General features: G+C 40.5%; 1 protein-coding gene across 1 annotated transcript in view; it reads left to right on the forward strand.

Annotated features, from left to right (window-relative positions):
• LOC123956867 (phosphatase and actin regulator 3-like) overlaps positions 1 to 13,965 on the forward strand; it is a 34,772-nt gene continuing 20,807 nt past the window's right edge. The window contains exon 1 of the mRNA XM_046029360.1: positions 1 to 149. Coding sequence (XP_045885316.1) covers positions 13 to 149 — 137 coding nt within the window. The 5' untranslated portion in view covers positions 1 to 12. The remainder of the gene's footprint in view (positions 150 to 13,965) is intronic.

A 13,965-nucleotide genomic window follows, 5' to 3' on the forward strand; every position in this document is an offset into this window, starting at 1 on the left:
CTCCCACGCAGGATGAGGAAGGAGCTGCTGGCTGTGAAGCTTCGGAACCGGCCCAGCAAGCAGGAGCTGGAGGACCGCAACATCTTCCCTGTACGCAGCGACCAGGAGCGGCAGGAAATCCGGCAGCAGATAGAGATGAAGCTGGCCAAGTGAGTCGCTCTGTGCGAACAAAGATCAGACTGCCCACCCCCATTTGCCTGTTTGTCTGTTTCATCACCCAGCATCACAGTTGTGTACACTTTGGCTGCTTGTCATTCCCCTTCCACCATCCCCTAACAAATTCTCAGTCATTAAACATGTCATAACAGCTTTCAATGTAAATGGTCACCGCAAAGCTGCAAGAAGTTTGAAATGTTAACTTGAAATATATTTTGATGTGCAGAGATGCAAGGGAGGGTAAACCCAGAGGTGCTCAATGGCTTATGGGAAGTCCACCAGCAGTCTAGGCCTGTAGCAGCGTAACTAAAGCCTAGTTCACGCTACACGTTTTTAAGCTCGATTTGCCAGTCAGCGAGCTCGGCAACCGTCAGACTGTGATCTCAGCGAGCTATCGGCTCACCTTTCTACTCCCCTCCAGCTCTTTCTGTAGCACAGACAATCCCTGCTACCTGTGTGTGCGAATCCATTCTTTCATCCATATTCTTGGTCTTTATAATTGCTATCTTATAATAACAAACAACAGCTGTTTTGTGTGTCGGTTTGCATCATTTCCTGTTTAACATTTTACGTGTTTTCTTGACAAAACGTGGTTTGGAGACCAGCATACCTGCATATCTTGATCAATGATAACTCCAAGATACCTAATGGGGGTGCGGCAGGCCAGGGCAATGCCATCTAGAGGTCCATCTCAGAAAAATTTAATTTTTTGTTGTGTTTTATGGCTTACAGCTCATGGAAATCAAAAATCCATATCTCAAAATATTAGAATATTAGAGTAAAGAATGTATAATACAGAAAAGTCGACCTTATCATAAGTTGAAAAGTTCTAGCAATGCTTTGTATGTTCATTATTTATTGGTACCCTATTTAAAATAATTGACAGTTTACGTTAACAGTGTCAGTGGAGCAGCCCGTCTCTCACAGTGCATCCTGTGATCTTGATGACATGTTGCTTTCAGCCTCTAGTAATGAATAGTAAATTGCAGAACATGTTATCATGACTCTGCGTAAAGGTTGTGTTTTATTGTGGTTTCTTTCTTTGGATGGAGCCTTTTCTGGGTCAAGTGGTCTGGTTTTTGGAGTGTGGAACAGGATTTTCTGAAAGGCAGAGGAGGAATGCAACACAAAACATAATCGCATTTGTTGTGTTATGTAAAAGGCCATAGGCTGTTATTATGGTGACTTTAATAGGATTAACATTCAAATCAGGTTTGTTTGAGTGAATAATACAGTGGCAGCGTGTGCTGGTAGGCTTCTACAGTGCTCAGTGTGAAGAGGAGGGTTCACTCCTCTCTGAAACAACACCAAGTTTATTGTTTGGACTTACTAAACGAGACTTGAATGTCATACTGTGTCCCAAATGCTCCTACTTTAATTTGAGGTTGACCTGCTTTCATCTGGCAATGTTGGTTGAAACAGAAGCTATTCTTCCCAAGTCCTTTTTTAAACAGAGACCGCACAAACCTGCCATAAAGAAGACCCGTCATTATGCTGGCTTTGCTATTTTACACTTAACCAAACAATGTGTGATTTTAGATAGCATGCCAGCATTCTGTAAGCAAAAGGGGTGTGTAGTGTAACACATTGGTGTCGGCGTCCTGTCCTGCCGCCTCCCTACGGTAAGCGACAAACAAACTGTAAACTTCTAATTAGCATTTTTAAATGCATCATTACTTTAAAGGCACAAAATAATTGGCCGGAATTCAGCTTGTTAGAAAAGAGACTGGACAGACGTCATCACATTTGCATCTGGTAACATCTGTTTATATGCCTATTTACATCATAAGAATGTTATAAACACATTATAACTTCATCATGTAATATATTAAAACAGAGTATATCAGAGATCTGGCATGAGCGCATTATGATATGCAGATGGGTGACAAAAGCTTCAGTGCTCCTTGGTCAGTTTATGCAACTCTTTTGAAGGGTATGACCACCATTCCGGACGGACAGACATCCAGACCTTGTGGTGATCCAGACGAGTCTGCAAGCTCATGTTTTATTTGCTCTGGCAGTTACTTATTGCCCCCCTCCCATTCAGAGACCTGGTTCTAATCGGGTCAGTCACATTACGTTTATTTAATATGGGACAAGTTTGATATTATGACTGACAGAGGAGCACTGTTAAGACATTTTCATAAACAACCAATATTGTTGCTGCTGCTGCTGCTGCTGGAGCTGTTTCTGTTGAATCTGTTATCTTGTCAGTATTAATCGAACTTAAAGGTATATTTTCTCTAAAGATCGGTGTGAACGCCAAACTTGATATCTGGTGCGGACCAAACAACCGCTCTCTGGTCAACCTCGAGGGCTGGTCTAGACATGTGAGAAAGTTAGAGAACTACATCAATAGTACATCAAAGTTCTGTAGTATGTGAGGTATTTGAAAGATGTGTTTGCCGTACTAATGACAAGATTTGGTATGTTTAATTTACCAACTATGCTAAATCACACGTTTCTTTGCTCTGATTGGTTTTAAGTCTCTCCAATTTCATCCAGTGGCATTTTGGTCTCTACCCATTGATAATGCCACTTGGAAATCGAAAATAAGCTTAGAGGTTCCAGACTAATTCACAAATACACAAATATGATTTAGTCTGGCAATGCCAGGGTACAGTAACATAGGGGACCTGGAGACAGTTCATGTGATACAAAGGCTACGTTCACACTACAGGCCTTAATGGGCAATTACGATTTTTTTTTTATTGAGAGTTCCCATTATATTTTAAATGTGGCTCATATCAGACTGAAATGTGAACTGTCCGAGGCCTGCAGGTGACCCAGGTGCACAGAAGAAAACGATGTTTTAACGAATTATGACAAATGTTCACAACTTTCTGTCCTTGGCATTCATTAGGCTACTGTTTCTGGTGCTGTACAATGCATATGCCCCGCAAATCTGTCCCCACCTCTCTCTCTAACCCCCCCCCGCCCTTCTCTCTCTCTCTCTCTCTCTCTCTCGTTTCCGCTTGGACAAGTAGCATGCACGTTGGATTTCAGGTGGGAGAAAGGGAATTTTTGAGCAGATGATAACGACGTAGAGAAGAAAGAGCCAAATGTTAAATAATGGCTTTGTTCACCTCGGCTCCAATCTGACCGTCCAGACTCAGGTCACATTTCAAAATATCTGACCTGATTTGGACCACATATGAAAGTGGCCCAAAACCAAACTGAAAAAGATCAGATTCCATGTGACTTGGGCTGTTCACACTGTCTGAGTCACATGAGAAAACAATTGGGGCCACTATTACCTGCAGTCTGAACGCAGACAAAGTGTTTTTTAATTATAGAATTTATGGGAAAGGAATGCCCTTTGGAAATTGAAAAGGAACTGAGAGGTTCCAGACTAATTCACAAATGCAAATTAATCTGGCGATGTCAGGCTACAATAAAACAGGAGACCCGGAGACAATTTAGATGAAACAAAGTGTCCTTTATTAAAGAATCCCTGAACTGACTGCTCACTTCTACCAAGTCTTTTTGGTGGGCTGGGGCCAGCTGAGAGCTTTGAGGTACTTGTAAGGGGTCCGCATCTGTCTTTTGATTGTACAGTGGAGGAAAAAACTATTGAACACATCAACATTTTGTTCACTAAACATATTTCCAATGGGGCTATTCACTTGAAAGTTTCACCACACTTTGGTATTAACTCAAGCAATCCACACATATAAAGAAATCCAAACATTGAAGACCATAAATAAAGTTCTGTGTAATAAAGTGGAATGACACAGGGAAAAAGTATTGAGCACGGCAACTTAAATTTATTAATACTTACATACTTTAAAAATTACAGGTTCCAAACGCCTCCTGTAAAAAGAAATTAATCGGCCGCAGTATTCAGGTGTAATTTTGGCCCATTCTTTTTAACATAATGTCTTTAAATCTTGAAGATTCCGGGGGTCACTCTTGTGAACCTTGGTCTTTAGCTCTTTCCACAAATGTGAAATACGTCTGTATCCAACTCCATCAATATACAGTATTTCACAACAATAAGGTTGCGAAGGTCTTGGGAAAGCTCTTACTTTTACCCATCATCAGAAAAAGCCTTTTTGTAAACCATCAAATTACTAACCCAGCTGGTATTACTTTACTTTATTACTTTACTGATTGGAGGTATAATAACTATTGATGGATTTCAGCTGGTTCCTTGCCTTACCTTGCCTTGGAGACCTGCTTTCTCTAAGCGTGTTCAATACTTTTTCCCTATTGAACATAATTATTTGTGGTCTTTAATGTTTGGATTTCTTCATATGTGTGGATTTCTTGAGTTAATACCAAAGTCTAGTGAAACCTTCACGTTGGAAATATGTTTACTGGAAAAAATGTTGACTTGTTCAATACTTATTTCCCCCACTGTATGTAACTTTGTTTGAATAAAATACTGTCTTTTCCTAAAAGTGTGTTATGTAGCTCCCCCTATTGTTAAAAACTGTTAAAGACAGATTTAAAAAATGGCCATTTATACCTAAGCGCCAGTGAGTAAAATTTGGCCCTATAGGGAATGCATTTTTTTCATCTTTGTGCTATTAACATTTAGATAAACATTCTATGTTGCTATTGGCAATGCCTTTTGTCTACTACAAAACAGGCATTAGCAGGGACTTCACTTGGATTGAAAGACAGGGAGGGCTTGGCCCCCAGGCAATGCGTAACTTGCACTTGCAAAATCTTTGCAGTTGCATCTTTTGTTGATGGATTAGAACTACACTTATGTCAACAACCAGTGAAGAAGACAAGATGTTAAAATATTCTCTTCTTCCATTTCTCCTCTGTTTACAAAAGTTACCGTAATGTTAGCTTTTAGACACATCAAAGCTGCATGGGGGGAATTTTCTTAGGTCAGACTGCTGCTGCTGAGTTCTTCTGTAGATTATGACTTAAATGCTATCTGTTTGCCCATGTAAATGTGTGATTAAATAAAACCATATCTAATTCCTCTTTCCATAAATTCCAGGTCCAAAGAATGCTATTTAATTACACTAATTACTGTTTCTGCAATGTAGATTGGTTCAGTCACAGTTTGATTTTGCTCTGTAATTTGTCTTACATACAATATTATTACTTACAATAATATTTTATAATGTAATCTGTTAATAAGGATCCTGTTTAAAATAGCTACTGTTTGAATCTAATAACTTGAAGGAGTAAAAGATTTGGAGAAACAATTACTATATGTATTGATGCATATATGTATGGTTGCTGTCATTTTATTATATTTTGCAGTGTGTATATCTCTGGGCAAATGCTCATGTATATCCTAGCCCCTTTAGGCAACATCCTATTTATTTAATTTATTACAGCCAATGAATGTAGAAAGTTAAGTTGGTCAGAATATAGCATGTATAATAAATATCATGAACTAATTTAATTTAAGCTATGCCTTGGTGCGTAAACCTGCTAACAAATGCCTATTGTTAGAAGAAAACAAAACACCCCACATTTCCTTAGACCTGTAGACCTGGTCCTGTACTGACCTCAATCACACTGGCTCCCTCAGAATCAGCTGCCCTGCCAATCTCCTGCTTCTCTCTTTCAATACCCATCTGGTCAATGAATTGAAGGATATACAGGTACAATAGCATTAACAGGGACACTTTGACATTTAGTTTTCAATGACAACAACATTCTATTGGGACTGATATTGTTTTGAAAAACTAAAGATATTGTTAATATTAAAGCCATTCACGCTAGCTAACCCAAAATCAGTCAGGAATAACTCCTCAACTATTAAGCCTAGATGCATATACAAACCTATAGCCAGAGTTTGGAGGGTTACTTTAAAAATGTAATCCAGTACAATTACTAATTACTTGTTCAAAAATGTAATCAGTAACGTAATCGAAGTACTACAAAATAAAAGTAATGTAATCTGATTACTTCTAGTTACTTTTGGTCACCACTATGGCAGTATCTGGCGCATCAATGACAAAAAACGTTGTTTTATAGGTATTCGTGATGACATTTAAGAGTTTGTCATTTGGAAAACCATTTTAAAATGTTGACTCATTCTGTACTTGTATTAGCGTCCAATGCAAAGATTTCCCAATATAATGCTGCTGAAGCACAGTGATTTGAATACTGTACAAAAATAACTTTTTTCACTGATTTTGGTGAAACTGGATCATGTTTGATGGAGAAATTTTCTAGTTTTCTCTCTGATGTCCCCTGCTGCTCTGCCTCAACTCTCTGATTCACAGTTTCCTGATGGACAGATAGCTTTACTTGTTGTTAAAGTTAGTTAACAGCCAGCTGCTGTTATTAGCTCAGTTAGCTGTGAAAGCATTGGTCAGATTAGCTCACTCTGCCCTTACTGGGAGCTCGGAGCACTGGGAGTATTTGTGTTTACCGTAGACTGTGGTGTTTACACCTTTACCCAAGCACCGGAGGTTTTCAGGACAGGGGCGGGGGGGGCAGCAGGGAATGATGGCGGGGTGCAGCGCCTGATGATTGTGAACCGGAACGGCACTGGGCGAGCCGGCAATTCGCTCAGCAGCCTCCCAGTGAACACAGCATGAAAAGGGCCGAACACAGCCTCAAAGACCAACAGGGAATCCAGTACTGAGATGACTTACACAGAGCATCTTGATGGATATAGTTAGCTTTACTTTTGGCATAACCATTAACTGTAGCACAGATCTGCCTGTATCTGTGGCTGGTTAGCTTGGTCAGTTACCCATGCTGCTAGCGGTTCTATTAGCTTACTCAGCCCCGGGGTGCCAAGAGCCAAACCTGGCAAGAAAACCATCTCGGTAACGTTGCTGTATTCCCAGTGGTCAAACTGGACTTTGTCAGTCTGGGGGGCTTTACTCTGTCCCTGTCCAGCTGCCGTGTTCACTCACTGAGAGCTGGGACTAGTCTGCACAGAGTCTGCATGACGGCGTGTGTGGGTGAAACGTTAACACACGTTCGGCGCTACTGGCGACGCTAATCAGTGTCTGCGACACGACCTTCCCTAGCTGGTATAAAATCTATATTTTAATAGCAATATCACCATCAAAACAATCATCCTGCAGATTATAATGCAACTGAATATCTTCTAATACACCTGGAATACAACTGTAACTGTAAAATGATGAAAAGAAAGCAATATGCAGTTAGTTAATATAAATTTTTCAAATATATACCAGGCGAATATCCATGTTGTGGCCATATTTACTGTTTATATGTTCACTTTTATTGGGAGTTTTCTTCAAAACACTATTTCTGCCCATACAACCACATTCCAAATAACATAAAGCTTCCAAAACATTGAAATATTGCAATATAACAGTGAATATTCATCAACATTCCTATGCCCGAAAGAACTCCCATGCTTTACAGGCGAACAACTTGAGAACAGAACATCCTATAGTAAGTGTAAAAGCTCAGACGTATTGCGCAATAACAAGATGGCATCGCCGAAGCATTTTTGTCAACAACTCAGCTATTTTTGGATGGATAACAGCGAAAACAACAAAAGTAAGTCAGTGGTTGTAACTGTATGTATATTGGTGCATTTGTTGTTATTGTTATCCAGCTAATAACACTGTGAGTTTGGTGATTTGAGTGATATGAGTTACACAGTTGATCAGAGCTGGAGCTGAACTTTCTTTAGAGTGGTCGGACTGCTCTGTTATGATGAGATGTTTGGATGGCAATAACTGCAGGCATGTACAGTGTTTACAGAGCGATTAATGTTGTGATATAAGCTCATTTAGATGCTTGGTGTTTGATGTGTGTTTGGTATGGATAAAAATGGTTGGTTTGAGAATCTAGCTGAGCCTCCTAGCTTCACAGAGGTGTGTGGCATGGATAGGGTGACAAAATAATAGGATCGTCCATGAATTTCCCATTCGGCATTTTGCACGAAAATCGCTTGTCGTCCCCTAGTACCGACTTTTGGGGATTAATTTAAGCAATTCATTAAGATATTTACAACAACTTACAATTTCACTATGTATCACTCAATAGGTGGAATCAATCATCCTTCTTCCTTTCACCTGTGCGTGTCGGTGTCTAACATTGCTCGGCAGAGAAGCACTGCAGCCTCCCTCAAGGTCCTAGTGTCCGATCACAGTAGAGATTTAAATTGTGACGCTGAGGAAACAACCAGTTGAGTAAATGTCGGTGTAAAAAATAATACTGATCTAAATAAGAATGGGATAGACAACATTGTTCTGCCCCACATTAGCAACAGAACAACCCAGGTATGTAACCATCCTCATTTGCAGACTGAAGCTACTTGGGTCGTTATTCCTAGACACTGCTTTTGGCCGAAGGGGCAAACAAGAAGTGATGGAGTGTGGAGTCATTTAATATCAGTGTGTATCAGTTAATATTCAATAATTTGAATAGTTTATACTTAGTTTCCTCATTGTTTGTTTTTGTTAATTTTTGATATATATTTTTGCAATAATTCACTTGCACAACTGCACTTTCCACGTATCTGGTGAAACAATAAATTGAAGCACCAGGTGAAGAATTCCATGTCCATGTCTCCTCCTTCCACCATGGGGCTAAACATTACACCCAGACTCTCAACTCAACAAGAACATCCAATCAAAACAAGATGAGAATCCAGGTAAAATCTTCCCAATCTGTCACAAACCACACCCATTATGGCAGTGTTGTGGATTCAAAGCAAAACCACTTGATGAGAAAAGCCATCTTTTACAAAAAGAGGATATGCTACCGGTGTTGTGCTTCAATCTCTCATTTAGCTAAGGACTGTAAGGTCACAGTCAAATGCAGCAAATGTGAGCGTGAACGCCATATCATGGCCATGCACAGTGATCCAGCATCTCAGGCACATAAGACTCCGACCTTGGCACCAGAGCACAGCGAGGAAGGAGGAGAACTTACATCTGCACCTACGTCACCTCACACTGCACTGAGATTTGCGGTGAGAGACAGCCAGCAATGTCTTTAAAATATGTCTTCACAAGGGGCAGGGACTGTCAATATTTATGTCATGTTGGATGACCCGAGCAATCATCAGTGGCGCATCCAGTTGGGATCCTCCACTCCCAGAGGAGAAACAGAGTGAATTGGTAACCTGGCGACATTCACTTCAGGACTTGAAGCAGCTGCAAATTCCACACCCCTACTCACCAGATGCCCTTTCTAAAGCAAGTAACCTGGAACTGTATCTCTCTTTGGATGCCTTTACCAAGGATATCCAGGCAGTGGCTTACTTCCGGGTCACTGGTAAAGTAGGAACCAGCAACGTCAGCTTTGTCCTAGGGAAAGCCAGCTCTGTGTGAACCTACCATACCTAGGCTTGAGCTTTGTGCTGCAGTCCTTGCAGCAGAGAGGCGGAGCTCAAACTTGATGAGATTGACCTTAAGATGGACGCAGTTAAGTTTTATTGCGTTAGCAGTATAGTCCTTGGATACATACATAATGAAGTAAAGTGCTTTTATGTGTAGGAGCACAATAGTCCAGCAGATACATCTCTGTCTCTGTATCCCATCCTGCAAAAACAACATTCAGCGGGCCAGCCTTCCTCAACAGACCAAACAAAGACTTACCGGAGGAACCCGAGTTCTTTGAACTCATCAACCCTGAACTTGATGCTGACGTGCGGCCTGATGTGTCAAGCTCCCATAAACAAGTTCAAGGGCAACATTTCACCACAGACCGGTTCAAGCGCTTCTCTACATGAGACTCAGTATTGAGAGCCGTTACCTTCCTCATCCATGTGGTGTGATCCCACAAGTCTGGAGACCATGCAAACAGATGCAGTGGCTGGCATTGTTGCTGCACTCCTCATGAGCTTCATCAAGCAAAGGAAAGCGAGCACTACAGTACAGTTACTAATATTTTGTGTGTAATGTGTTTACTTTCCAGCACTGCATGCTGTAAAGCATTTTCAAGATAAGGTTCTAAAGTTGTAATGATTTAATACATAAAGCTGCTTATTTTTTTAAGTCATCATTTAAAGATTATATATAATCATTAATTGGCAAATGTAATGTTTGTTTAATATTTTTTATTTAAATGCAAATGTTTTTATTTATTTATTTTAATGTATTTATTATAATAAAACATATTTATTATAAAATGTATTTAATATAATAAATACCCAAACTACTCCAGTGGCACACCACAGGCTTTAAAGCATCTTTATTACATCTCTGCAATAGCAATTTTTGCCTTTAGTTGTATAGAATTGTTCAGAATAAGATGAAGGATGAGAATCAGTTAAAGGGAAACTACATTTGTGGATGTAAATTGCACATAGTTTTTGTATATTTTCTGGGCACCAGCTAAAGTAACAACTGATTTTTTTATATCTGAAATAATATTCCTGTAGAAAAAGTACATAATAATAATAATAATAACAACAACAACACACAGTGGTGCGGTGGTTAGCGCTGTGGCCTCACAACAAGAAGGTCAGGGGTTTGAACCCCGGTCGTCACGGCCTTTCTGTGTGGAGTTTGCATGTTCTCCTCGTGTCTGCGTGGGTTCTCTCCGGGTGCTCCGGCTTCCTCCCACTGTCTAAAGACATGCAGACTATGTTGTTTGGTGACTCTAAATTATCCTTAGGTGTGCGTGTGCCTTGTCTATGTGTGGCCCCCTGTCCAGGGTGTACCCCGCCTTTCGCCCGATGTCAGCTGGGATTGCCTCCAGCCCCCCGCAACCCTGTAAGCAGGATAAGCGGTTGACGATGGATGGATAATAATAATACACAGTATAATCGTCATTACATAATTTTTGCAGCATAAAGGCCACTGTTGGAGTCAGCGAGCTCCAGGGAAATTGAACCCCTGTGTATCTTGGGTGTGGTTTCATTACCTACTCAGTACCATCACAGGTCAAAGCAGCTGACTAGAAAGATGATGAGATGTCAGACCACACTGATAGGGGAACAGAGAGTGTTTGATGAAGCTTAATTCATTTACAGCTAAGCCTGGTGCTCCCCGCTTTCTAATTTAACTGTGAGAGATGAGTAAGGCATTGTGGTATTCAGAAAGGCTAAATAATGCTGCTTATGAGCTTCTTTAAGCCTGGCACCACGCTTCTCCATGTGCCTTTTTCCTATTTCCTCACCCATTTCACAGCTACGTGTCAATCTGGATAGCTGAGTAGCTTTGCGTGGCTGATATATGTGACGTTATCATCAGCCAAGGCTGCTCCAAACACACTTTGTTCCATGTGTGCTTCTTTGTGTTCACATGGACAAATTCCAGCAGGTAATTGTGGAATAGCAATATGCAGCATGAACTTAATTACTAAACTTCTGTACATGCCAGAGGATGCTGGGAGCCTGTAGTCTGCAGGGGAGATTATAATGCGGCAACGCTATATCCCAAACACTACAAACTGCTTATGTAAACTGAACTCCTGATTGCTCTTGCATAATAAAAACAGGAAGTGATCAATTATGTGTCATAAGGGGGAAGTGTGACAATGGACAGTATGCACACAGTGCTGGTTGAGGACAGAGGTCAGAGCAGCAGGCCTGTTGTGTTCCTTGCTGGTCATACAGTTCACTGTGTGCTTCATTACTGCAGTGATTGACTCTCTGACTAGAGCAACCATGCCAAATTCCACTAATGAGAGATCAGTTAGAAATATATGACATTATTTATTGAGATAGACTGTGGTCATTAGACACACAATATTGTGTGTTCTTTTTATTGACTACAAACCCCATGAGAATACCAAAACCAACAACTGATTGATTGTGTGTGTGTCCAAATCCTGATATATCTTACTGTTGTTGAAAAGATTAAGAACACATCAATAAGCCGCACTATTACACTTGATAACGTGTTGCTTCATCACCATATGCAGACACTGTAGTTTAATTAACAATCAATCCAGCCAACCAATCAATATCCAGTTCGATCTGTTTCAGGTGTTTTGTAGCTTCTTCTCCGGAAACATCCCATGACACACAGTGTTTTATGTTCTTAGTAGCAAAAGAATTAGATTCTTAGCATTAGCAGTGACAGGGGAACAAAAAAGAGCCACCTACAAAAAAAAAAATTCCAACTAGGAGACATCACACTGGAGGAGATGGTTTCATCACTTCCGGTGGTCTCTGTAAAGTGCAGTGCAAAAAAAACAGCAGCAATTAGCATGCAAGATGGAGAAAACCTAATCCTACTTCACAACTGCAATAGGGATTGTTTTCATGTAAAACAGAACCAGTTTGAATCAGACATTAAAATGTGAGGTTACACAACAGAAAGTCACATAGAAAACTAAAGCAAGGTTCTAATTTACAAAACACAAACTTTGTAAATTAATTCAGTACACTTTTAACAGACAGCTAGACAAGGCATATTTTCCCTATTTACAAAAAGAGTTTTCTAGGTTTGGCTTTCACTGAAATGCTTCTGGCACACAGAGGAACTGGCTTAAGTTTTCAGTAAATAAGTACACCATTCTTTGCAACAAGAGTCCCATGCTAAGAGTGAAACCTTTTGTATGATTGTCACCATGGGGCCAGGTACTGTGCTAGACGCTGTGTTTTTGGCCTTGCGCCGCTCAGATGACGCAGTGCTCAGCTCTGACTGTGACTGACAGCAGGACTGGCTGGTCAATAAGTTGTCGACTTGAACTGAGTCTGAGCTGTGGACAGCTGAGGCATGCCATTGTTTGGGATGATGGCACCGTGTCCCGGCGTCTCTGTCCATCTGACCTCATGGTCTGCCAGAGGACATGCCTCTCCTGGCAGCTGGCACAGCAACAACAAAAGCTGAAGGGAGCCTTGTCATAGTTAATGAGTTGTGTTAAATGGAACACAGCAGTACTGCGATCAAAACATGAGAATTTAATTTACATTTAAAGTAAAATCGATTTCATAAAACACAGATTTGTGACTTGATTTCCATTTTGAAGTTTGTTGTTGGAGCAGTGTAGATGTTTTGTAGATTATAACTTTTATTTTATTGGCATTTTAAGACTATATTTTCAAGTGTCTGGAAAGATTTATTGGCAAAGCTGCTTAAGCGCCAATACTACTACTTCCACCTACAGCTGGTATTCAACTATTCTCTTGCTTTAATCCTTTTTTTGAAACAATATGGGGAAGGAAAAGTGAAAAGACCTGACAATGTAACAACATCCTGTAAAACATACAAGAATGTACTACAGTGATGCAAACTGACCAAGCATGAATCCCACTATTCCCCTTTTTCTTGGAATCTGAAAATAAGGTTATTGAAGGATTCAAATAGTTATTAAAGTGCAGTAAATAAATAACAAAGATAAGAGTAAGAACAAATATTTTAAATAGCCCCTAAATGTTATATTTAATTCTTACAAAACATCATTGCATAGTGCTCTTTTTATTCGTGCTGTGATGCAACACATTCACTGATATACTGAAGAGTACTGCAGCAGACTGAGAGCAGGCAGCTGGCCTGGGATAGCAGGAGGGAATCCTCGGTTTCTAAATTTAGCACTCATCGTCGAAATGCCGCAGCAGCAGCAGCAACCACAATCAATGGCCCATCTACGTCACAGCCCAGCTTGTCTTCTTTCTGCCACAGTCCCCGCTGATGGAGAGATTGCGTTTTCTCTCCCCCACTCCCCTGTGGTTGAACCGTCCCTACCCGCTGCAGGGCTCTTCTAGGGAGCAGGAGACAGTTTACTTCAATGATCCACATCTTTATCTCTGTCCTCTGTTACATGCTTTTGTGAGGCACCCTCAGCTTAGGACTGTGAAAACCTTGCTTTTTTTAACACTGCTGCTTTTTAGAAGGGCCGCCTTTTTCATCCATTGTTTGCTACCTTCTACCTGCTATGACCATGCAGGAGAAGCTGGGGATGGCAACAGCAATACAAAAGGAGAATTAGCAAATATTT

This window comes from Micropterus dolomieu, linkage group LG18 (assembly GCF_021292245.1).
Source record: "Micropterus dolomieu isolate WLL.071019.BEF.003 ecotype Adirondacks linkage group LG18, ASM2129224v1, whole genome shotgun sequence".
NCBI classification, from domain to species: Eukaryota; Metazoa; Chordata; class Actinopteri; order Centrarchiformes; family Centrarchidae; genus Micropterus; species Micropterus dolomieu.